General features: G+C 39.9%; 1 protein-coding gene across 1 annotated transcript; it reads right to left on the minus strand.

Annotated features, from left to right (window-relative positions):
- On the minus strand, positions 1-26,332 carry AMD1 (adenosylmethionine decarboxylase 1). The gene is made up of 9 exons (XM_004264720.3): positions 25,886-26,332; positions 9,872-9,958; positions 8,752-8,878; positions 6,811-6,913; positions 5,755-5,797; positions 5,512-5,656; positions 5,307-5,399; positions 5,071-5,226; positions 1-4,648 (listed from the first exon to the last, which is right to left on the minus strand). The coding sequence occupies exons 1-9, from the start codon at positions 25,993-25,995 to the stop codon at positions 4,508-4,510; spliced, it is 1,005 nt and encodes a 334-aa protein (XP_004264768.1). The 5' UTR covers positions 25,996-26,332; the 3' UTR covers positions 1-4,507.
- Positions 26,333-27,205: the final 873 nt, after the last annotated feature.

Here is a 27,205-nt window from a genome sequence, read left to right on the forward strand (position 1 = left end):
AAAAAAGTTTTTTTAATTGTGTAAGTTAGCAATTGGAAAAAAAACAATCCCATTGATAGGTTTTTAGCGTCAAGAAACCTAAAATAGTTATGACATAATCAAAATCACACATTACACAAAATATTGCTGAGAAAAATTAAAGATGACAGATGGATTCAACTCAATGCTAATTAATCATAATGCCCATCAGGCTTTTAAAAAATAGAAATCAACAGGTTTACTTTAATATTTACACAGAAATACAAAGTACACGAAATAGTCAAAGCAATAAGTAGACCTACACTTACATGGTCAACCTAATTTATTAAAAGGCACCAAATTAATTAAATGGAAAAAGCACAAATGGTGCTGGATTAACTGATCATATGGATAAAAATGAACCTCGATCCCTACCTTGTATCACTTAGAAAAATTTGAGATGGATCATAGATGTAAAAGCCAAAAATTATAAAGCTTTTACAAGAAAACACCACCATCACAATGTGGAGGAAGGCAGATTTATCCACAGAAAAGATCCATTAAAAAAGTTGATAAATTAAGACTTGAAATTAAGAACTTCTACTCATCAAAACACTTAGAAAAATAAAGACAGACTAGAAGATACCTGCAAAATACTAGACCAAAAAATTGTATCCAAAATATATAAAAGTCCTGTATCTCATTAATAAAAAGCCAACCTAATTTTAAAATATACAAAACTTTTCATTCAAAGAATATAGTAAATGGCTAATTGACACAGAGCATGTTCATTAGAGAAATGTAGATTAATACAAGATACTATTACATACTCAGAAGCCACAATGCTTATATGCAAATGTTCATAGCAGCTTTATTCATATTTTCCCAAAATTGGAAACAAAATGTTCATTAACAGGAGAATAGCTAAACAAATTGTGGTACATTCATACAATGGAATACTACTCAGCAATAAAAAGAAATACATGGTTCAACCTCTCAAAACTTTATACTAATGAAAGCATTAAGTGATTCAATTTAGTTTCAGAGCTGGGGGGGGAGGGAAACCCTAGTCTATGGTGAAAAAATATGGATAGTAGTTAAACTACCAACTAAAGTAGGGGTAGTGGCTTTGTTGCTTAGGTAGGGGTATAAGGGAAACTTCCCTTGTCCTGATACGGCTGTGGGCTAAAAGTATCCATTTTCAAAATTGTAGTTAAGATTTGCGTATTTCAATTTTTTAATAAATCTTACCTAGTAAGAGGTGTGCATAGCGGACAGATGAATGTACCAAAGCAGAACTGAGGACTATCGAAGCTAGGGTGTGAAGGTTCAAGGTACAATTTTTTTAAATATACATCCAATTAAGATGTTTAATTACAAATCTCAACCTATTTTTATGGGCTCCTAGCTCACATATCCAACAGCATATTGGACATCTCTTGACACTGCCAATGGTTTTCTTCCAAACTTAGTCACATAACAGATCTCTCTGACCCTGCCTCAATTTCATCCTAGGTTTCTGGTTTCAACAACTCAGGAAAATGCTAGATTGCAAGAAGTAGTCTGAAGAGGGTTCAGTTTGGGGTAAGAATTGACACTTATCATCTTGTAAAGGATTAATAAAGTAGACCCTAAGGAGCAAACATAAGTGGGAAGAAACCAGAAAAGTAAAACAAACTGATGGTGATCAACAGTGGACATGCTTGCAGTGAACTCAGTTATAAAGTCTCTGAAAGTAGGAATGGGTGGATAGAATCCAAAGGACCAATACTTCTTCCATTATGACAAAAAGGGTAGATGAGAATGTCAAGTTTGAAGGTGGGTAGCCAGGAAATGGTGAGTTATCTGACTAGGACAATAAAAGCCTTTTATCTTTCATAGTGTGATATCACATTTACCATATTTTTCAGATTATGTCCCTGAATCTGATTAACACCAAGTGTCTGCCAAACTCAGTTACCTGTTCATGTAAAAGAATTTGGTGCTGTAAGTATTGCACACATATGTAACAACCTGCTTTTCTATGATCAACCCTTTTAAACTCAGATGAGATATGTACCCGCATGGCACAATGATCAAAAGCTTATAACTCTGTTCTAGTTAATAGAAATAACCATGAGTTAAACTCTGCCCCCACCCCACCATCAAGAGCCTATTTCATAATAAATGTTAGATTATTCCACCTTCAAACTTTTCACTTTTCTAGCTCCAAACTCTAGCATTCTTATTCTTACTACTTACACCCTTTCTACTCTTTGATATCTTGGTATATAGCCCGGATGATTTCCTTTGAGCTTCAGGTATGAAGCCACTAACAAAAAAATGTTTAAATCTGTTCTCCCAGGAGCTTAGAGATCTTATCTTCATGACAACTCCCATAAATCTTAAAAAATGATCATTAAATATTGATTTACTCAATTAATTATAAAAACTTTAGATGTCTAGTATTTGGTCATGTATACTATTTAAAAAAATACATCAACAGAAAACTTTCTGAATGTCACTAGACAATGAATTAAGCAAACCTTTATTGAAGCTTAAATTGTGGTACAGAAATACATTTCAACTGATTTAAGTCCAACACCATGAAGAGAGAAATTATGGCACCAAAATTTTCCCTCCTCTATCATACACACTAGGATTAATTTAGATTACTATTCAATCTATAGTTTTTATTTTTCTAGGCTTTGTTCCATACAAATTTGTGCAGTTTCTCAACATTAAATAGAAATCTTAAATCTATTGGGCTGGGGCAGGGATCAGACCTCAAGCCAATAAGTGTTCATCAAATCTACTGGGACACTGTTCAAGAACAAAATCCACTTTGAGCATTGGTCCTCATAATAGCACCAAAACATTAGGTACTGTGCACTAATTACAGAATCGGACTGATCCATTGATTGAAAGCTTCTTCAATGAAGCTCTGAATCAACATGTTTAAAAGTCAAAAGTGTTCCAACCACTTGATTTCAAACCAAGTAGAATTTATGTTTAGAAACACTAAAAAAAAAGTGTTTCATTTATAAGTACGGAAGGAACAAAAACATCACTGCATCAATCCAGAATGAATCAAAAATTGTTTGAGGACAAGAAGAAATACAAAATTGAGTCAACTTTGCTCTTTTCTCAGCTGCTTAAATAAATGTCCGTATTAGCAAATACAGCTAAAAGATGCCAACTCTTTTAAGCCTGTATTTCTAGTCATTTCCAATTGACCATTTTGGAATTTTATATGTTATGTTTTATGGATAGCACTCTGCTTCACTGTGTAGTATGTCTGAATAACCTGAACAGTTCTCATTCATCACTTGATGTTACTCCATGGAGAAAGAAATACCAGTAAGAGGAAGCGTCAGAACACTATCACATGCATCACAAAGTCACAGAACTTTTTAAGTCACAAAGATGGCAAAGACATCGATTCTGCTTTGAACGAAAGTTTATGGCATATCATTAATAGAAATTAGTGGAAATGGCTATGAAAGTAAAAGTTGAGGTGAATCATCTGAGCTGACTCAACTTGTTGAATCCAACACAACCTTTATCTTAAATCTCCTTGCTAACAAATTTAGTGATAATTTTCCTATACTACTACTTAGTAAGTTAATAAAGACATGGTACCCATGAGAAGCTAATCTCATTTAATGGGGGACACAGTATGGCATACAGTTCTGCCAATATTCCCTAGTATCAATCTACACCTTCTTCACTAATCAACACCAGCTTATTCCAAAAGAGCTCATGGTAACGAAAAATGCCAAACTCCCTTGACCTTAAAAGAAAATTAAGCCCAGGGTCCACCCCCAACCCCATTCCCCCTCTGGGGTATAAGGTTAGTGTAAACCCACAGTGTAACAGTGTATTGCTTTATGGAGGGGGTGTGGTTGGGAGGGAGACACCATGGTGAGGAATGAATCAAAGTCACACAAGTATAGGAAGCAGTGAGAGAGTAATACACAAAATGGATGACTGCAGTCATTTTCGTAGAGGACTCGACTCGTGGAAGAACTTTGATTGGTGCTGCAAAAACATCTGTATGAAGTAGAAATTCGTTTCAATAACATTAGTAGAGAATATGTTCTAGAAAGTGGAGGTAACTGGATGCAAAATCCTGGTAGCAATTTAATAGAACAGTCCCAGATGGCTAGGCTGAGGCCAACACCTAATGAGGACGAAAGCCTTGTCTGTGGGGAATTTTGGATGATACCTGGAGAAATACTACACTGTGCATAAAGCAAACTGAGTTGTTTTCACAAGTGTTGTAAAGTTTCATATAGTAAAAGGTTTTCTCTACATGCACTTCAATTTCACAGCAAGAGTGGCATAGGATACCTAAACACAGAAGAGAGCATTCATGCAAGATATCTAACTCCTTGATATAATAATGCATACAATTCAAAATGATTACACTATCATTACATCTAGGGCTTTCTGCAACTACAAGGTGGTGGTTATGGAAAGCATGGCCCTTGGTATCAATATCTAAAAAGCAGCCACCACCTTCTTCTATGTATGTTCTCTTTTTGCGTTTCTTCTTCATTTTTCTTAATCAACTCTGCTGTTGTTGCTGCTTCTTAGCAAAACTGGTAAAAACAAAATTGTAATCATTGAACATAGCGCTCTGGCAATCAAGACGTTTAAAACCTTCAATCTTCTGGGGTGAAGAAAGCACTGTGCGACATTTAGAACTCTGGGGAAAAAAATTAAATTAACCATGAGTGCTTCCAACCTGCAGAAGTATTTTCGAACAAAGCAGTCATGCAATAAATATTTAAGACTATTATTTTAGTCAAACTGTGGCACTGAAATATTTTAGCTGACTTCTTAGGGGTGGGATGAAGTGGGGCACCTTATGTCCCCTGGCACCCCCCACCCCAAGGTCTATCAACAGGGAAAATAGGACAAGAGGAGCCCATGAACTGGGTTAGATATAAAAACAAGGACCAACAGAAGTCTAATGAAACACATAAAGCTTCTCATCTACCAAACACCTCAATTAGTAGTACCTCTGAATAGCTGAATGATTATGTGCCATCTCAGAATACATTTTATGACATGCTTCACTATCTTTATTTTCTGTAAGATTTTATTGTCGATAATAAAATACTTTACCTGATTTACAAACAGGGTGGTCACAAATTTTCCTGGCTTGAAGACTTCCACAACTTTCCTGATCAGGTCATCATAGGAGGTCTGACTTAAGTTTGTTTCAAAGCTAACATAAGAAAATTCTGGTTCTGGAGTGATGTGAATAGTCCAATAAGTTCCCTTTGAGAAATAGTTTTGTGTTAATAATGGAAAGGGCACACTTAAATATTTCAATTATTAAGCAAGATATTCTTACTTACATCCGATTTCATTCCATTCATTGAATACCCACAAGGATTGAACAGTGTGGCATCAATGACAGAACCTGGTATCAGGTCACGAATTCCACTCTCCTGGAAAAAAGCCCAAAAACTGAATTAAAAACAAATCTGAAAAATAAATGGAGAATGAGTTAAAATATTTAGTCACCAAGCAGAATACAGAATTATTATTGAAAATGCTTACACGAGTGACATCCTTTGCAGTAACACCATCTTTCATGTAGAACTGGTCCATAACTGCTGGGTCAAGCTCACTCATCAGAATTTCCAGGGTTTGATCTGGCTGATTGATTACCCGACTCTCTGGGAAATCCAAAGTATACAAGTACCTATGTAAAAGTACAAAATAGTTTCTAAAAATGACAACTCCAAGTTCAAAGTAAATCTTATGTAGAACAAAACTTCCATCAAATTGGGTCCAACATACCAACAATCAGAATTCATGCGTCCCATACAATATGCTGCTCCATCTGTTGAAGGAGAACATAAAATAAATTTAACAGATCCATTCGATAGCAAGTAGGCAGGATCCCCCTCACCTTTTAAGAAAAAACTTTACTGGCTGTCATTTAGAGATGCACTTCAGCTAGTGAGTCAGTCTAAATGGTGCTGAGAAAACTATGGTTTACTCTCCCCTAAAACTCCATTAGGAAATGGAATTTGGTCACCCATTTATCTACTCTCTCAAGTAAAAAGTTATTTTATGTAATACGTCCTCCTGTCCATAGTGTTTCAAAGCCTCATTAAACACAGTAAATTAATAGTTGGTAGATATTTAAACTAAATTATACTCAGCACTCTTATTTATATAACTAGTACAATTTCATATTAGTAGATGAGGTAAGAACAGTAGGATAGAAATCTGATTTTCTTTTTAAATCATCCCTGTGGACAACTTTGTGCCATGTTACTAAAATCATCCAGGTTTTCAGCCTCCTTTAGGATATGAGGGTGTTAGATTAGATAAACTTTACTTCCCTGTCCTTGAAGCTCAAAAAGGAAGGTCTATAAATAAAAGCTTAGCAAATGGATGGAAAAAATCTTGCCAATTTACTTGAAGTGACACTATGCTCTCACTAAGTTGACCATTTTTAAGCTAGGACAATTCCTATATAGAATGCACGACAGAGTTTCTTAACATGGACCAGTGCCTTAGCCTGGGTTTATGAAGTGACTGGGCATTTTTCTGGATGAAGGGATTACAGCCTTCATAACCACTAAGTTAGATATAAATGAGGGCAACTGGCTAGATGAAGATGAGCTCTCCCTCTGGCAGGCGATCAATTCCTTGATTTTCCCCCCATCATTTCAACAACACTTACACAACATACTCCAAAAATTGTAATCAGCTACACTGATATATTTATCTTAACTATATAATGTGCTGCATTTGACACATAGGCGCGCGCGCACACACACACACATTCGAGAGAATATATCTTCTAACTTTAAGAAAGCAGGATTCAATTCTATTAAAACTTACTTGGGAAAATTGCATTCAGAAACTCTATTTCTTCCTGGAAATTCCGGTGTGGGTACCCTTGGTGAGAAGGCTTCATGAAATTCTTACGAGAATAAAAGAAGCTCTATAAAAAGACAGACAGATAACTTCATACACTGAATTCTATCACCTTTCCTAAACCAATCAACTATTTTCTACATATACATATCAAAATCAAAACTATATCCACAAATATTTTCCCCAATGACACCTAACATAGTGTTTTTCCTTTAATATGCTTAATAGATGTATAAGTACTTTGCTGGCCAACAAACAAAAGCAAAGGCCACTGTGTCAAAGAGCAAGGTTTCAGACCAATACCCATGGGTTAGTGTTATACAGAGCAACTTTGTTTTTCAGCTGTGAAGAGAGTCTAAATAGAACATTAACCATGTAGATTGTGTCACTGAATTTCTAGAAACTAAAAAATGCCCAACTACTAATGATGGGTCATAACAACTGTAGAGACAAGGTACAATATTTATTTCTAGAGCAGAAGTTTCTTTTTCTTTCTTTGTTTTTTTCTGTGCCATATCACGTGGCATGTGGGATCTTAGTTCCCCAACCAGGGAATTGAACCTGGAACCTTGACAGTGTGAGCACGGAGTCCTATCTACTTGATGGCCAGGGAATTCCCTAGAGCAGGAGTTTTCTTTCTTTCTTTTTAAATTAATTTATTTTGTTTTATTTAGTTTTTTGGCTGTGTTGGGTCTTCCTTGCTGTGCATGGGCTTTCTCTAGTTGTAGCAAGCGGGGGCTACTCTTCATTGCAGTGCGCAGGCTTCTCATTGCGGTGGCTTCTCTTGTTGCAGAGCATGGGCTCTAGAGCGCAGGCTCAGTAGTTGTGGCGCACGGGCTTAGGTGTTCCATGGCATGTGGGATCCTCCTGGACCAGGGGTCGAACCTGTGTCCCCTGCATTGGCAGGCGGATTCTTAACCACTGTGCCACCAGGGGAGCCCTAGAGCAGGAGTTTCTAATACGTTTTTTTTTTGTTTTTTTTTTTTAAATTTAATTTTGGCTGCGTGCGGGCTTTCTCTAGTTGCAGCAAGCGGGGGCTCCTCTTCATTGTGGTGCGCGGTCTTCTCATTGCGGTGGCTTTTCTTATTGCGGAGCACAGGCTCTAGGCACTCGGGCTTCAGCAGTTGCAGCACGTGGGCTCACTAGTTGTGGCTCACAGGCTCTAGAGTGCAGGCCCAGTAGTTGTGGCACACGGGCTTAGTTGCTCGTGGCATGTGGGATCCTCCTGGACCAGGGCTTGAACCTGTGTCCCCTGCATTGGCAGGTGGATTCTTAACCACTGTGCCACCAGAGTCCCTAATCTGAGCTTTATAACAGGCATGTAAGCAAAAATTTTGTGGCAGAACATGTGTATATTTAGTTTCAAAAGAGTCACTGATCCAAAAATTAAGAACATATTGCTAAATTTAGATGTTCTTAAAAGGGTCAAAAATTAACAAAAACTGTTTTAGGTCCTAATGACAGCTATCCTTGCCATAGTTAATTATTAAAATTCAACATTTGCTTATCAGAACAATTATACCCTAAGTATAAATTCTGATAGCATTCAAGAATTAACTGACTATTGCTCTTTAACATAATCAATTCTTTATTATGAAGACTGGATGATTTTTCTTGCTTTTCTTTTTCTTAGTTTCTCTACCATTCATAGTAATAATATTAAGGAATTAACTACTGAAAGTGTCTGGTTTTCTTTTCTCCCATTTGAGTTTTATCCCAACCCATTCTCTGGTTCCTCCATATTTTTTGCTATTAATGAGCAACAGGCACTCTTTCTCCCCATGTTGTGAACGTCCTTACCCATTAAAACTGAACAAGTATACAAATTTATTTACCAGGCACATCACCAAACCCTAACATTTACGCCCCACCCCGCAAAAGGATAAATGATTTTTGATTACTTACTTGAATTGAGTCAAACCCACTGTAATCCCTAGCAAGTTTCAACAGGGGAACCAGTGCTTTCAGCAAGAGGGTGGTACCACATGTCTTCAAAATGAAACGTCTCTTGGAGACAAACATGCTACTCTCACTGCAGTTTAAAAAAAAGTCACAATATTATAACAATGTTTATGTACTACTGAGATGCTTAATCTATTATTGCACTGTCATTTACAATGTAAATTTTTGGCTAATAATTTTAAATGTTAAGATCTCAAGGAGGCAAATAATGTACTATAGTATTCTTCCTCTTCTATTATATAAAAATCAGTGTAAGGTTATAGGACCCCACAGAAACAGAACTTAAATTAGGTATAAAGCATATTAGCTCATTACACAAACTCTCTTTTAGTAGTCAACTTTCCTCCTCACCTAACCTAACCTAACCTAGGACACTAAATTCATACTTTACCTCATTTTGAACTGCCCACTCTCATGTATTTCTGTAACCATCTCATTACTTTTCATTAGATAATAAGCTCTATGAGGAAAGGAATGTTTGTTTTTACTCACCATTATATCCCTAGGGCCTGGCACATAATAATCATTTGATAAACATCTGTACATGCCAAGCACAAGCTTCATAAAAAGCAGGCACCATGTTCAATACAATAGCCCCAAGGCCCGTTACAATATTATAAGAATTCAATATAGTATCTTTATACCTATAAAAAGGTTGCATGGCTTTCTTCTCTTACATACAGCAATCCTATTTGTATGATGAAGCTAATTTTCACTTTGCCTGAAGTTGAGAGAGAGAGAGGCATATACTAAAAAGGAAGACCTGTATCAGGGACTGTGGGCAAAGGAACAGTGCCATTCTACCCTCCCCTCCTTCACAGACATTTCCTGCTAACCTCAAGGAGGTAGTAAAGATGGCAACCATCTTGAAGAGCTATTAGGTAGGACTTCAAAAACCTACTGCCTAGGGACATCAGAAGTAAACATTTTATTTTACATCATATTTTAAAAAATAAGATGAAAACAATTATAGAACTAAGATCCAGAAAAATGATTTGCTATTCCATGTAAAGTATGATTCAGACTGAAATTGGTTAGCCAACACTTGTTTTACAGGACTTACCTGAGTACATAAGCTTCCTGCTTGTCAGTTTTTGTCACACTTATGATTGAACATTGCACATCCTTCAAAAGTATGTCCCACTCGGATCTATTATTTAACCAAAAAGAGGATGATTAATTCATAACAGTACACTCATAAAAATTACAAAGGTCTCAAAGGTTTCCAATGATTTAAGACCACATTTTATATTTGTTGTCACATTCTTGTTCCAGCTTCTCTTATGAATACCAACATTTAGTTTTGTTTCAAAATAATTTATATTGGGGCTTCCCTGGTGGCGCAGTGGTTGAGAGTCCGCCTGCCGATGCAGGGGACACAGGTTCGTGCCCCGGTCCGGGAAGATCCCACATGCCGCGGAGCAGCTGGGCCCGTGAGCCGTGGCCGCTGAGCCTGAGCATCTGAAGCCTGTGCTCCGCAACGGGAGGGGCCCCAACAGTGAGAGGCCCGCGTACAAAAAAAAAAAAAAATGACATATCCACCAAATAAGATGGATACATTTTGCTATAGCATGTAAAAAACAAAAAAGCAAACCGAAACCCAGGAAATTATACTACGTATTTGCAATTTATTAAGAAAAAGACAAATGGGGGGGTGTGGACAAATGGACAAAATAATGTAAATAGGCCATGTACAGAGGAAATACCAAAGGCCAATAAACCAAGGGATAACATTACCTTTCACTAAGTGATTAAAGAAATACAAGTTAAAATGAGATACTTTTTTCCCCTATCAAATTCTGATTTTTTTTTTGGGGGGGGGGATGCACCACACAGCATGTGGGATCTTAGTTCTCCGACCAGGGATCAAACCTGCGCCTCCTGCATTGGTAGTGCAGATTCTTAACCACTGGACTGCCAGGGAAGTCCCTCAAATTCTGATTTTTAACCTTACTATATGAATTACAATTTAAAAGCATCATTTCCTTCACCAATTAGATTGGCAAAGAGATTTAAGTTTGACAGCAAAAGTAAGCTGGTACTCTCACACAGTTTTGATACTATTTTCTGCTATCAAATTGGCAGCTAATCACAATGCCCAGTGCTGTTTAAAGGTCTAGAAGCATTGTCAAAAAAAACCAAAAAATGCCTTTGGCTGACAATTCAATAGTACAAGCATACCCATAAGATCTTGGGAATACTGTTACACTCTAATGGGATGACAAAATGCCCATTTCAACAAAGCTGAAATGCAGTAAGGCAGTAGACAGCAAAAAGGAAGTCATGGGCTAGTCTTAATCTACCCAATTGAGACCTAAGGTAGTGCTTCCTCTTCAGTGTGCCCACTATAAACAGAAAGTTAACATAAAATATTCCCACAGGACAGCTTAAAATAACCAGATTAAAGGCTAGAAATATGTTTTCAGCCTCTTAATATTTGGCAACTCATTCTTGTATACCCAAGAAAATGGCACATTAAAGTTTTCTTTTCCAGTTAAGACCTTGTGAGAGAAATCCTCAACAGCACAGCCAGCACAGAACTAGGTATGCTTATTCTTTTGTATTAAAGGCAAACATAATACCAATCAATCCTGCTAGAATTTTGTGCCTGTTTCATCATTTTTCTAAAAGAATGTTATTGGGGGCTTCCCTGGTGGCGCAGTGGTTGAGAGTCCGCCTGCCGATGCAGGGGACACGGGTTCATGCCCCGATCCGGGAAGATCCCACATGCCGCGGAGCGGCTGGGCCCGTGAGCCATGGCCGCTGAGCCTGCGCGTCTGGAGCCTGTGCTCCGCAACGGGAGAGGCCACAGCAGTGAGAGGCCCGCGTACCGGGGCGGGGCGGGGGGGGGAAAAAAAAAAAAAAAAAAGAATGTTATTGGCCCAATGGGCTATTGGATGACCAGCCACAAGGCAGTAGTAATTCCTCCCACTGGTAGATTAAATTGAACATTACTCAGACCCATCTGAAAACTTAAATGATTTAGCCTTGCTAATGATTAATTATAAAGCCTATTTGCCCATAACTTTATCAAGCAACTTTTTTTCTCTTTACAAAGCAACTTTTAAAAAGAGCTAACAATTACTCTTTTTAAGAGGTGCTACTGATTGTTTATATAAAGAAGAAAATACATATTAGACTTGGCCATGTTTTTGCAGTTTGTTTCAAATTTTAAAAATGGTTCAATTTGTTTAGGGAAGGAAAAACAGTTGCAATTAAGACCCAGTTTTGAGTTAACACAAATTTATAGATTGTCTTAGGTACTGAAGTAGTAGCTTTCAGTTTCATATTTCTAAGATTCAAAGGTCACTAAATGTGCAAACAACATTCCAGAACCCACAGTATTTCAATTCCACAAAGAATATGCCTTCATGCAAAAAGAAATAACCAGAACTAAAGGAAAACATGAGGCTCTTATTGAAGCTTATTGCTTTTCTGCTTTGTGACATTTCTTACAATTACCCCTGGGCTTGGTTTAATAAAACCTACCTCACATGACTGATAATAAATTACATAATGCATACAAAATTTACCTACTAGAATTCAAATACTGAATATGAAGGTAAATAATAAAAATACCCACTATAAACATTAGAAGCATTTAAGTAAAATTCTGGAGCACAGGGATCTCTTTAGAGATCTAATTCAGATCTTCCAATAATGCTACTGGCTAATGTCATTACATACTGACTTCCCACTAGAATTAAGCACTCCTGCAAATATTCTCTTCTATCCACGGGACATAACATAAATAGTGAATAGAACTGAAAAGCGGTGATTAAAGTTAACTACCCTCCCCCAGTTTTATTCAGATATAGTTGACATACAGCACTGTGTACGTTTCAGGTGCCCATCATCATAGTGATTTCACTTATGTATACTGCAAAATGACTACTGCAATAAGTTTAGTTAGCTTTCATCACCTCACATAAATACAATTAAAAAAAAGGCATTAAAAGAAAAAAATTTTTTTCGGTGTGATGAGAACTCAGGGTTTATTCTCTTAACATTTTCTTCACATATCATACAGCAGTGTTAACTATAGGATGTTAAGACTTTTAAACGTGTTCTGTGGCTGAGCTAGATATAGTATAACAAGAACTTTTCCTCGCTTGTATAGGTTTTTTTCCTGGACTTGCTTTTCATTTGCTTTTCAAAGCTGTCTTGCTTTTTCATTTGCTTCTGTTTTCTACACACTTATCCAAATTTATCCTCAGATGTTCCCCCAAATGTCTCCTCTTTCAACGTTTCTTTTAAGTGGTTCTTGGCCAAGAATAGGGTGCTAAGACTTAGCTAGTCAGAAGTTCTATGCTTGTTTAGTGGACCTCTCTCTATCTAGGCTGTTTCACTTGGGAACTCCGTGTTTTTTTGCTGTTGTTCTTTCCTGGGTAGGTCAGATTACCCAAATATTCGGTTGTCTTGCCTGGAGCATATTAAGATTTCTGGTAGGTAAAAGAGCTGATAAAGGGCTACGGATCTCACACTCAGTATAAACTTTTTATTCTGTTTTGCGTGTAGTGACTCTACCCCTCAACTGTACCTGCTTCCCTTACTTCAGAAAGATCCTGTTTTACTCTCTCCAAAGAGTAAACTATTATCTAATCTTCAGATCTCCTGGGATCCCCCCTTCTCATCTGACACATTATATGATAAAGACACAACGAGGGACTTCCCTGGTGGCGCAGTGGTTAAGAATCTGCCTGCCAACGCAGGGGACACGGGTTTGAGCCCTGGTCTGGTAAGATCCCACATGCCGCAGAGCAACTAAGCCTGTGCGCCACAACTACTGAAGCCCTCGTGCCTAGAGCCTGTGCTCTGCAACAAGAGAAGCCACCGCAATGAGAAGCCCGCACACTGCAATGAAGAGTAGCCCCGCAGCTCGTTGCAATTAGAGAAAGCCCGCGGGCAGCAACAAAGACCCAACGTAGCCACCCACACACAAAAGACAATGAGAAGGATAATTAAAGCAAATAAAGTGTACATTGACAGACATATAGATAACTAATTCACCCAAATCAAGCCACCTGAGAGTGAACTAGATCCTTATAATTATGCTGAGACAACAGGTGCAAACTTTGACTGTTCTGGATACTGCTGAATGGATTTCACTCTACCTAGAACCTCTGTCCCCACCTCCCTTCCTCCAGCTCAAGCCACCCCACTACCCCCACCAGATCAAGCCTGCCATTAAAATGTTTTAAAACTCAGAAGGCTTACCTAAGTGCTTTAGTTGTGTGGCTATTTTGGTATTCATGTTAATCCCACCAGAATCATTCCACGTAGTTAGGGATTGAATGTGTAATTTACTGTTTCCATCCTCAGTGCCTAGCCCAGTTCACAGCAGGTCCTAAAATATTTGTTGCATCTGGCAATAATTTTGATTAGATCTTACAAACTTACTAAAAAATCAAAGAGCCTTAAATTTAAAAAATCTAAACTGCTACATGATCCCATTCAGTTTTTTAAATTTGTCACCATAATAATTCAGGTATTTAGAGGGTAAGTTCTTAAAAAGAAAAAATAAAAGATTCATTTAACAGAATTATTCTGTTAACGAGCTACACATATATCTTCCACTTGAAATGCTATCTTAACCTGCATAAATGAAGCTTAGTCATTTCACTGTCTAATATCTTAGCTGTTATAGAACCCATTCATTATAATGAACCTAGACATGGACTATTTTCTCTGCATCACACTCCTCTTTCTGTGAATCTGACACAAAATGTTAAAACTTTTGGTTTGTCCCACCAGGATCTGTTCATTTTCAGTCTCAATATTTTCTCTGTTGTTCACACTGGGCAATTCCTACCGATCTGTTTTCAAGTTCACTCACTCTCTGTCATCTCCATCCTACTAAATAAAGCCCATTCAGTAAACTTTTTATTCCAGTAGTTATTTTTTAGTTCCATCTTCTATTTCTCTGCTAAGACTTCTAAGTGTTCTCCTTACTTCTTATAGAATGGTTATGATAGATGCTTTTAAATTTTGATCTGCATCACCTAGAGGCTGGAGTCTATTGACTGTCTTCCTTTGAAAGAATTTCCTGGTCATTTATTTGTATGTCGAGTAATTTATGATCGCATCCTGGACATCACACTATACGATTTTACATCTCCTTTAAATCCTATGGAGCATGCTGATTTTAAAGAACTGTGTTAGGGGACTTCCCTGGTGATGCAGTGGTTAAGAATCCACCTGCCAATGCAGGGGACATAGGTTTGATCCCTGGTCCGGGAAGATCCCACATGCCATGGAGCAACTAAGCTCTATGAACCACAACTACTGAGCCTGCGCTCTAGAGCCCGCGAGCCACAACCACTTAAGCCCGTGCGCCTAGTCCATGCTCTGTAACAAGAGAAGCCACCAAGGAGAAGCCCGTGCACCACATAGAGGACCCAACGCAGCCAAAAAAAAAAAAAAAAAAAATTGTGCTAGCAGACAGTTGAAATGGTTAAGTTCAGTCTTGTTCTTATCCAACTTCTATGGGTTATGTTACGATTTCAGATTTCAGAGTTATGAAAGCCATTGCTATGGAATTCTGAGCTGCCCTGCATATGTGCCACCCAGTGGCCAATCTGTCAGTTTTCAAAGCCTTTGATACACTGTTTAGGGTCAGATCCACATATGAGCAGCTAAGGAGTGTTCATATAAATCATTAAGGGATCACCTTCTTCACCTCTTTCTCTCCATAATCTCCACAACAACTTCTGGCTCAAGGCGGGGGGTGGGGGGTTGGGGGGCGGACTGGGGTGGTAGTGAAGATGGCCTGCTTCTTGGTCCTCTGGCTAGAAAGCCAATTTAGTTTCCCCACTCTGCAGCAGTCTGCTACAGGACTGCCTGAGCTGTGGCAGGAGAGAACAGAAAAAAAGCAAAGCAATACGAAAATAAAAAAGGGATTTACCCCACTCTCTCTAACCCAAAGGGGCCCCCCCCCTTCCCTTCCTTCTTTGCATTCCAGAAAAAGACCTCTCTCAGAGCTCAGTTTGTGTGCAGTTCCAGGTTTCTGGCAGCTTTTGAGACCACCCCAGGAGATACCAGAGAAAAAAAGAAACAAACTCCCGACTATTTCAGTGATATTTTGAGTTTTGGCTTCCTTCTCCAATTCACCTAACATTTACTTTTCAGAGTTCTCAGATAGCTGCTCCATGCATTCTGTCCAGGTTTTTTAGTTGCATTTAGTGAGAATAGAGTGTGCTTATTCCATCTTGATGGAACAAGAATGCTCTTGCACTCATTCATCACTGTTAATTCTACAACCAAACTCTTCCTCACCTAATAGAAACCTTCAAGTAGGATTTTTCAAAGTCACAGTATGAAAGGAATTGCTTTAAAACACCCTAAGCCAAACACAGTTGAACAGTCTATCAACCAAGTGATTATAAAAACACAATCTTAGGAGCACTGTTGGCTCAAAAAAATAATAAATCAAAGGGCAGGAAAGATGCAACAGAGATACAGAATTGAAGAAGTTAATACAATGCCATACATGAACACAAAGAAGAAGGAGAAAACCAAACAGCTGAGAATTTCAGCAAATTATTAATATCACATTTCTGAGGGGAAAATAAGCCTCCTTTTGTAAATAAAGCTTTTTTTGGATCCTAGCCACACCCAGATCATGATAAATATCCCAAATAGTATGCTCTTTACAAATGACAGTACATGGATTGAATGATCTTAGTCACTATGCCAGAAAAGTAAAACATTAATGGCATGCCATATTTTATAAGTTTTCTTAAAGAGTCTGTGGTCTAATAAAAATAGAACAAACTGGGGTGTTAACACAGTAAGAGAGGCAATTAAAATGACAAGAGACTTCTATGTCATCTGATTCAATAACACTTGTAATGGCTAACTGAGTACTTTTTTTTTTTTTGGCCACACCACATGGCTTGTGGGATCTTAGTTCCCCGACCAGGGATTGAACTGGGCAACCGCAGTGAAAGCTTCTAGTCCCAACCACTGGACCGCTAGGGAATTCCCTGGCTACACTCTTTAATGTAAAAATTTAAGAAGTAAACACCTCAGGTCAAATGACCTTTAACAAAAGTACAAGACTAATTGGGCAAAGAGTCTCTTGAGCAAATGGTGTTGAGAAAACTGGATCTGCACACAAAAGAATGAAATTAGATACTTACCTTACACCATATAATTCAAAATGGACTTAAACACCTACATTAACAGACTTCCCTGGTGGTCCAGTGGCTAAGACTCCTCGCTCCCAATGCAGGGGGTTCGATCCCAGGTCAGGGAACTAGATCCCACATGCCACAACTAAGAGTTCGCATGCTGCTGCAACTAAAGATCCAACATACCGCAATGAAGATCCCCCGTGCCGCAACTAAGACCCAGTGCAGCCAAATAAATAAATATTATATATATATATATATATATATATATAAAAATGTTAAAACACCTAAATTAAGACACAAAACACCTATAAGAAAACATAGGGAAAAACTTCAGGACATTGGATTTGGCAAAGCTTTCTTGGATGTTACACAAAAAGCACAGGCAACAAAAGCAAAAATAGGCATATGGATCTACATAAAACTTAACTTTTATGTATCATAGGAAAACATTCAATAGAGTGAAAAAGCAGAATTGGAAAAATATCATATATCTTATAAGAGATTAATATCCAGAATAAACAAAGAACTCCAACAACAAAAATAACCCAATTTAAAAGTAGGCAAAGACTTAAATAGACAATTCTCCAAGATATACAAATGGCCCACAAGCATGTAAAAAGATGCTCAACACCACTATTCATAAGAGAAACGCCAATCACATTCTTGATACCACCTCACACCCATTAGGATGTCTGCTATTTAAAAGGAAAAATGAAAGAACAAGTGTTGGCAAGAATGTGGAGAAATTTTAACACTTATGCACTGTTGGTGAAAATGTAAAATGGTGCAGCCATTATGGAAAACAGTATGGACATTCCTCAAAAATTTAAAAATAGAATTTACCACATGATCCAGCAATTCTACTTCTGGGTATATACACAAATAATACAAAACAGGATCTGGAAGAAATATTTGCACATCCATGTTCACTGTTACTCACAATTGTCAAGAGAAGGAGGCAACCCAAATGTCCATCAAGGGATTAATGGATAAAGACAATGTGGTATAATACATAAAATGGATTATGTGGTCTTAAAGGAAATCCTATCACATGCTTCAACGTGGATGAATCTAAGAATTTTATGCTAAGTGAAATACACCAGTCACAAAAGGATGAATACTGTAGGTATCCACTTAAATGAAGTAATCAATACATTCATATGAAGTATCTAAAGTAGTCAAAATCATAAAGAAAGGTGATTGCTAAGGGCTGGGGGAAGAGGGGAGGGGAAATTAGTGTTTAATGGGTAGTTTGTTTTGCAAAATGAAAAGTTCTACAGATCTGCTGCACAACAATGTAAACACACACACTGAATACTGCTTAATTGTACACTTTGTTAGACTTTTTAAAACATCAATTAAAAGAAGTAAATGATGGAGGGAACAAAATGCTGCAAGCAGGTGGAAGAAACCCTTTAGAGCAGAGTTTCATTTCACTCTTATCACTTAGATTCTACCCATAGATACTGTAGGTCAGATACTCTGCAGATGGTGCCTCGAAACCTACATTTACTTAAAAGGGCTCCATGTGATTAGATTCCTCTAATGGTTTTCTTCCTTTAAGCAAAAATCACTGGTTTCAGGACTATCAAGTAATTTACCCAAAAAGCCACCCAACTGAACTATTTGAAGCTTCCCTGAACTGTGACCTGAGCTATTAGCTTGACCTATCTGTTTCAGAGACTCTCCTTATCACATTACATTCAGGCCTCAACACCATACCCAAAGTAGTAGTACTAGTAATAGCAGTCTGAGTCAAACCTATCCTAGAACATGAGATTATTCTTTAGCAACGTCTAGACTGACCAGAATTTAATTCAGATTATCCAGAGAAATAAGCTTTTATCTTTTGTTCAAAGAAATCAACCCAGAATGCACTGTTAATTATAATCAGAGTACTAAATTCTCCATCTCAAACTTTACCTAAAAATTAAATGAGTATAATTACTGCTACTTTCATTTGATTATTACTTTCAATGTGTACCTCTCAAAGAAAGGTGGTTTAACTTTTTTTTTTTTTTTTTGCGGTACGCGGGCCTCTCACTGCTGTGGCGTCTCCCGTTGCGGAGCACAGGCTCCAGACGCGCAGGCTCAGCGACCATGGCTCACGGGCCCAGCCGCTCTGCGGCACGTGGGATCCTCCCGGACCCGGGCACGAACCCGTGTCCCCTGCATCGGCAGGCGGACTCTCAACCACTGCGCCACCAGGGAAGCCCAGAAAGGTGGTTTAAAGAGAACAGTTCAAACTTTTCTGAAACTGCTGTGAGGAGTGTAATGAGAAGCTTAACTCAATAAGAAGCTTTTCACTCCTAAACATTTAGGCTAAAAGGTTTCTTGGCAATGGGTTGTAAATTCCTTAAATGTGAATTATTGATATTGCAATATGGTGCAGTCATTTAGTCAAGTAAGGCATGAGTTCTGGGAAAGTTAATGCTGAGGTGTAATTTACTATTTTTGCAACTGCCCCCAGTCCTTTACTGAAGATTTTATTTTAGCTTACAAATTTGAGTGAAGGAAAGAAAGAAGAGCAGAACATGCCACTAGTCCTAAATGTCTTTTCCAATATTAAAATTATAGATGGTAGTTTTCATCTAACCTTCCCACAATTAGTAACACGTCTAACACCTCTAACCTTCCCACAATTAGTAAAATATTCTCTTCACCTCCATCCACTACAATTTCCCATGTGAACCTACCTCATTACTAAGAATATATATAGCTCAGGTCTGAGATGAATTCTAAAGCAAAAAGGAAAGCCAATTTTAGAGTCCTGAAAGATCAGATTAAACTATCTTTCCTCACCAAAATTTCTTATCTTCTAACATACTTCCTCCCCATAGCTGCCATTTCTTATAAAAAGGCTTTTGTTTGGTCCAGGATTTTAGTCCAGCAATTCTAAGACATTATGGAAATAGACATAAATGGTCTGTTTCTATTCAACATCATTTGAAATCTGAAAAATTCAGTAGAGAAAACTGCAGGTTAAACCTAATATACTACTCCCTCTTTTTATATTTCAACTTTAATTACTGTGTGAAATAAGTCAGTTTTAGAAAACATCATCTGTTCCTTATTCATTTGGATGTCTGGACTACTGCTTTTCTCCAACATATTGTTAACCAGTATTATTTAACCCAAGCCATACCAGAAAAGATTTTCTTTCTTAAAAAAATAAAACAAAATCTATATAATGTGCCCCTTTTGACTCCCTTGAGAAATTAGTAAAAAAAAAAGATTCTCAGTATTATGTCATTTGTTCAGATTACACTGAAGGTAAATGCTGCAACTCTACTAAATGGCCTACAGGAGAGTGGGAAATGTTTAACAGAAAGTGGGTTCCAGGGAATTAACTCCCCAGCAGTCCAGTGGTTAGGACTACACTCTCTCACTGCCAATGGCACTGGGTTCCATCCCTGGTTGTTGGGGAACTAAGAACCCACAAGCTGCGCAGTGCTGCCACCCACCCCCCCACAAAAAAAGAAAGAGTGGGTTCCAGCTTGACTTGGAGTTAAAGCTTGGAAAGATGGGCCAACTTTGCTTCATGTGCTTTCTATTCCCTCATACCATATTAAAAAATCAATTCCAGATGGATTGCAGATCTAAATATGAAAAGTAAAACAAAGTTTAGAGGGAAAAAATAACATCTTCGTTACCTCAGGATGAGCAAAGATATCTTAAATAGGATACAAAACCACTAACCATTAAAGGTGAAAACACTGATAAATGGGATTACATTAAAATTATGAACTTTTGTTTCTAAAGCTATCATTAATAAAACGAAAAAGGAAACCAGAGTGTATAAAATATCTGTAATACACATACTGGATGGATAATTCATCCATAATATATAAAGAACTCCTGCAAACTGAAAAATCATCCCAAAAGAAAAACAGGCTGACTTGAACAAGCATTTCAAAAAAGATAGCCAAATGGTGAATAAAGATATGAAAGGATGCTCAACTCCACTAGTCTGAAGGGAAATACGTAGACCACTATATACCCACAATAATAACTAAAATTAAAAAAACAATACAAGTGTTGGATGAAGATATGGAGCAACCAGCACCCTTATGCTGACTATATGCACACCCTATGACTTAGCAATTCCATTCCTAGGTATGTGTATATTTAGGAAAGCATACATATTGCTTACTAAAAGACACACTATAGTGTTCATAGCCATATATTTGTATTAGCAAACTGGAAATCACTCAAATACCCATGTTAACAATAGATTTGATAAACTGTGGCATATGGACACAAAATACAACATTGAGAATGAACTAAAAAACCTCAAACATAATGCTGACCAAAGGAGGCATAATGCATACTAAATGACTCCATGTTATATATAAAATGGGGAAAACTAATCTATGGTGTGTTAGAAATCAGGATAGTGGTTCCCTTAGGTGGAGAGGGGAATAGGTTATAATTGGAAGGAGGTACGGGGGATTTCTGGCTAGTTACATTCTTCAGATTTGAGCGCTGGTTACATGAATGTGATCAATTTGTGAAAATCAGAGATGTACTTATGAGTATTTATTTATTTAGGCTGTGCCGGGTCTCAGTTGCGGCACTTGGCATCTACATGCGGGGTCTTTTCGCTGCAGTTCCCCAACCAGGGACTGAACTTGGGCCCTCTGCATTGGGAGCATGGACTCTTACCCACTGGACCACCAGAGAAGCCCATGATTCTCTTAACTTTTGTGTTATGCTTCAACAAAAAGCTCAAAAAACCCAAAATATCTGTATTCAGAAGATATGCTGTTTTACTATTAGTCAGATTTTTCAAATCATATTGTTTTATTTTGGCAGATTACCACTTTCTCCAGCTCTGCTGGAATATTTCCTTCAAAATGGCCCTACGGTTTTTTTTCTCTTGGTTGATGTCTGTGGAATAATTTTCATGTCACAAATTCTTCAAACCCCACACTGCTTCCAACTAAGTATTTTTTTGGATCCTTATACCTGATGATAGCAGAATCTTTTCTATAAAACTATTTCAGCAGCTTTTCAAATTCTCCAAATTCATATTCATCGTTGTTACTGTACAAAGAATTTGGGGACATATAGTACTCTAAACTTCAAATTCATTTGAATCTTTTCATTTACATTAAATCTACAAGATTCTTGACATACATGTATACCTGGGAAACTATCACAAAACACTGACCACATGCATCACCCCTAAAAGGTCCCTCATGCCTCTCCGTAATCCACCCTTCCCCCTTAACTCCATCCTCAGGCAACCACTGATCTGCCTGTCAGATTCTTAGAATTTTCTGGTTTTATAGACATGAAATCTTACAGTATAGTACTTCTTGTGAGGCTTATTATTTTTTCTCCAGCACAATTATTTGTTGCATGTATCAATAACAGTTCATCTCTTTTTTTTATTACTGAGTAGTATTCTATCGTATGAATAATCATAATTTGTTTATCTATTTGCTTGTTAATAGAAACCTGTTTCCAGTTTGGGGGCTATTGGAAAATAAAGCTGTTATGAATACATTCATGTAAAAGTCTTTGTATGGACACATTTCCGGTTCACTTGGACAGATACATGAGTGGACTAGACTGGTTGGATCATGTATTAACTTATTAAGAAACTGCCAAACCATTTTCCAAAGTGGATATACTGTTTTCCATTCCCATCTGCAGTGCATGAAAATTCTGATTCCTTCACAGCTTGTCAGGGGTCTGATATCAAAATTATACAAACCACAAAAGGAACTGTGATGTGTATTCCCTTTCTGTTAACTATTAGAATGTATGAAGAAGATTGGAATTATTTCTTCCTTGAATGTTAGAACACTCCAGTATAACCATCTGGGCCTAGATTTATATTCATGGGATGATTACTGATTAATTCAATTCATGCAATGGTAATAGGACTATTAAGATTTTCTGTTTCTTCTTGCATCAGTGTGGAAAAGTATTTTTCTAGGAATTTCCCCATAATATCCTTGTTATCTTTTAATCGATAGTGATGCCCTCTTAGGACCTCTTAACCCTTTCCATAACCTTAAGTTTTATGTTTTATAAACAGTGTAGTTAAGTTGTTAACTTTATTCCAGTCTGTTAGTTAATGTCTTTTGACTATGACTTTTGTCTATTTGCATTTTGGCAGTATTACTGAGGTTGGAGATGTGAGGTTAAGGACAAGGAAGGATTTTCTGGCTTCCAAACTTTTATATCATTAAAAAAAGAACAAAGCTACTAAAGACTGATTATTCTGTGGAAGAATTAAGGTTTAACTGCATTAAGCAATCCAAAACTCACCATATCTCCTCTACTTGAATAAAAATACGTCAACTTGGTAGAGCACCCTTTAATGTTAAGTATCTGATATACTTTCTCCTCCAGCCTGGTTTGCTTAAAGAAAGGAAAAGAAAAAAAGATTCTGTCCTTAAGGGCAAAGAATCAAATATAAAGATGTTAACACTTATGGTTACAATTTGTCAGTCAGTTTTTAAGTACTATATATGTATTAACCCACTTAATCCTCACAATTACCCTATGAGGTAGGTACCATTATTTTCTCCATTTTAGAGACATGGAAATATCGAACAGCTAGCTATTAGATGATATTTGAATTCAAATCTAGACATGCCATAGGTCATCCACGAACCATCTCATTATGCATTACTCTTCTGGATGACTGATAACTCCTCTGTGGTCTCTGGGGCCTGCACCCCACCTCCTCGGAGACCAGAAGCCAGTGATTTTCTCTGGCCAGGCCACTGGTTTTAGGTGATGTATCAAGCATGTATTGTTTTTCAGGTACTTTTTTTTAAACTTCTGAATAAATAACCTAACCAGTTGATCTCTGCCTGAGAGGTCACTGAAAAATGTTCCTCGAAGGTTACCAACGGACATCTCTGTTAAATCCAATAGATGTTTCAACAGCTGAAATGTGCTAAACTCTCACAACAGTGACGTAACAAATTTTAAGTGTCTACAAAACGTATGGCACTAAATCACGAATTCAACAAAACTGAACATCCTGTCCTTGAAGGTATAACTTTTGCCATCATTTTAAGATCCACACTGAAGCAGTAAAACAATTTCAGCTGATTAAAGTACAAAAGCGGTTCTCAAACATTTAAAGAAAGCAAGTTGCCCATTTATAAGCCTTTCTCCTCCTTGATTCAGGGAACTCTTAACCAAAAAAGCCCAAGCTTAAATTCTGGCATTTTTGCCCAAGAACTCGGGGAGGAAACACTCCCTTCCCTTTATTAAGAACGCGTGCTTACAAATAAAGCTTCAACCCATTTAAAGAGCCAGAGCAGAAAATTTTGTTATTCATTTTATAAGACTGTTCTTACTCATTAGTTCTTCCTGACAACATTTTCTAGATAATCCCATCACAATCGTTTTACCAAAGGCGCATTAACAACACCAGGGAGCTTCCCCATCTGTGAAATGGAGGAAATACTAAGCTTCCCCATATTTTTTAAGTAACTGCTTCCTATAAACATAAAGTGCTTAGAGTAAAGGGATATATTAAGACATTTTTAAGTGTCGCACAAAGCTTGAAAAATGAAACCGGTCACACTTTAGCTAACGCGATGCTCTTCTACAGGAGATTCCTTCAACATAGATCGCCTTAAAGTCCCGGCAGCACGTGTCCGCCTGGATTCCCTTCTCCAGTTGCTTTTTGTCAGAGAAGGCGGCGAGCGCAGCCAACATTCCTGAAACGCCCATTGGCCCACACCCCGGGGCCAGGCTCCCGGTCGGGCCAACGAGCTCATTGGTCGTCGCCTCTCAATGAAGCGGCCGCGCCGGCTCCGCCGCCGCCGCACGGCCACTCTAGCTAGCTGCACTTGTGCGCGGAGAAGCCTAGAAAGCCAAGGGGTGCTTAGCGAGCCCAGCCGGGGGGAGCCGGCCCAGCCACCCCAGGGGTCGCCTGCGCCCTCGTCTGCGATTGGATCAAGGCCACTACAAGACCTCTCCTTTTCTGCGCGATCGCCCAGCTCTCTCGCGTGACTGCCCGGGGTGGGAGGCTGGGGCCCCAGATTCCTTTGCTGGATTAGGCATTAAAGGTATTATGTCCGAGCTCGGACGGGCCTCTAGCCCGTGAATATAGGCAAGCGTCACTCTACCCCGCACCTCGCCCGGACCCCGCCGACTCGGTAACAGGTTACACAACCCAAGGTCAAGAGAGTCGGGAGCGAGCCTCGGTGGGCTCCCTGGGCCGCCCCGAAAAGGCTTTGGTGCAGAGCACGTTAGGGCGGCGGTGGGGCCCAGCCACTGCGACACAGCTGCTCCCGCCCAATCCCCGCCGCCCGGGCGCCACATGCTGCCAGCGCCGACCGCGGGCGGGAGGCCTGCTCGTCAGCCCCTCGGCCCGGCCCCGGGTGGGCCCCCTCCTCCCGCAGCACGCGGAGAGAACGAGTCGGACTCCTGTCCCGCTCCCTCCCTCCTCCATTCCCGAGGCAGACACGCCCGAATTAGCGCCTGACTAAGCCCGCCGAGCCACACCTGCTGGGAGGGAGCCCGCGCGGCCCCCACCCCCGGGCACCTCACCCAGGGCCCCGAACCGCCAACTCCCGTGGAGGAGGAGGTAAGTTTGGGAGGCGAGGGCCGCCAAACCACCCCGAGCGTCGCCGCCCGCTGCACCGCACGCCGCGCGGGGGACGTTACCTGAGCACGCGGCGGCGCCGGCCTTCTCCCCTCCCCCCGGCCAGCGCCCGGCCCTGCAACGGTGGCGGGAGAAGCCGGCTCGGGCCGCGCGTGGACCTGGCCTCTCCCGATAGCGCCGGGGCCGCCCTCCACGGCCGCCCAAACGACCCCCGCCCGCCCAAACGACCCCCGCCCGCGAACCTGCCCTCACCTGAAGGCTGCGGGAAGCCAACCCCCGCCCCCCAGCCTGGGGCTGGTGCCTCCCAGGCGGCGACAGCCCCCAGACCCGACTGTGGGCGAGAGCCCCGAGCACCCACCTTGGGATGGTGCGAAGATCCCCAGATCCTTGGTTTGCGTCGGGTTGCTGCCTGGAGAACCAAACCTCCAGCAGCTTCTCGGTCCCTTCGAAAAAATGTGCAGCTTCCATCACCGTGAGACTAGCGAACAACCAACAACCACAGAAAATCAACTAAATTAAATCTCTTCTCCCGCCGCTGCCGCCGCCGCTGCGGATTGTTCCAGCTGTGTTACTAAAGTTCAGGTTCCTTTTTTGCTATAATTTTATATTAACTTTTTTAAAAAAAGGGTTAATAAAATTTTCCCGGCTTTTTTTTTGTGTGTGTGTGAGCGAAAGTTGAACGTGAGTCTGTTGGAAATAGAGGCAGATACAGCTCAGTCTCTTGTAGTCCGCTGTTTCCCCGTTAGAGAGAGTAGAGCGAGCGCTAGCTAATGTCGCCGGCCATACTGTGGGAGCGAGGCCGCTGCGTGAGCACCGAAATTATATACCCCGTCTACCCGAAAAGCCAGGAAGTGACGCAGCGTCCCGCCCCTGCGGCTCATTGCTCCAGCCTCCTGTCAATCACCAACCACCCAGTTGCGGCTGGCTGGCCGCCCGCCTGCGAGGAGCGCGGGGAGCTGGCTCCCTCGCTGCGGTGCGGGTTCGGGCTGGCAGCTGGGCGGGAGACGGCGGTCTGTTGTTCGGCTGGGGACTACAAACCTGGGGTCGAATGCGGAGTGGGTGGGAGAGCGGGGACGGAGTGAGGAAAGGCTGTGTAGCGCTGCGTAAAACAACTGGTTATCAGGGAACATGGGTGGATCCTCTGGAGGGTTGGCGGGGTTCGGCGGGGGCGGTGGCCACTGCTGGGCTGGCGTGGGGGTTTTGATCCTGTGCACTTCGTCGCGATTGTCGAGGTACTCGGCCATTCTCTCAAGTAAGCTTCCCCAAGGCGAACGAAGCCAGGCATTAAAACTCAACATTGGTCCGTGACGCACATGTTGCCAGGGGTCGGATTAGAAGGCGCTTTAATGCTGCTCTCGCTTTAGCTGATGTGCGAATGAACGCAGTTCTCGACCGGTTTACACAATAGCCAGAAGCGTTGTCTCCCTATTCAAAAAGGGAGAAGCAACGTGGCGCCCAGCCTCGAAGGGCTCCGGCTCTACCTACCTCCCAGCATGTGGCTCGCCAAGCCTCCGAGTTGGCCCAGCGCAGTAGCTGCCGTGAAGCACTGGCAACTCCGCGCTCAATTAGGTCAACTGGTGGGACTTTATTCTGCAAAACTGTTTCTAGAACCTGATTTATTAAGTATAATTTGAAAGTGGGACATAAAGGGGTAGGAGGGAAAGGGGGGGTTATTTTG

The sequence above is a fragment of the Orcinus orca genome, chromosome 12 (genome assembly GCF_937001465.1).
Source record: "Orcinus orca chromosome 12, mOrcOrc1.1, whole genome shotgun sequence".
Classification (NCBI taxonomy): domain Eukaryota; kingdom Metazoa; phylum Chordata; class Mammalia; order Artiodactyla; family Delphinidae; genus Orcinus; species Orcinus orca.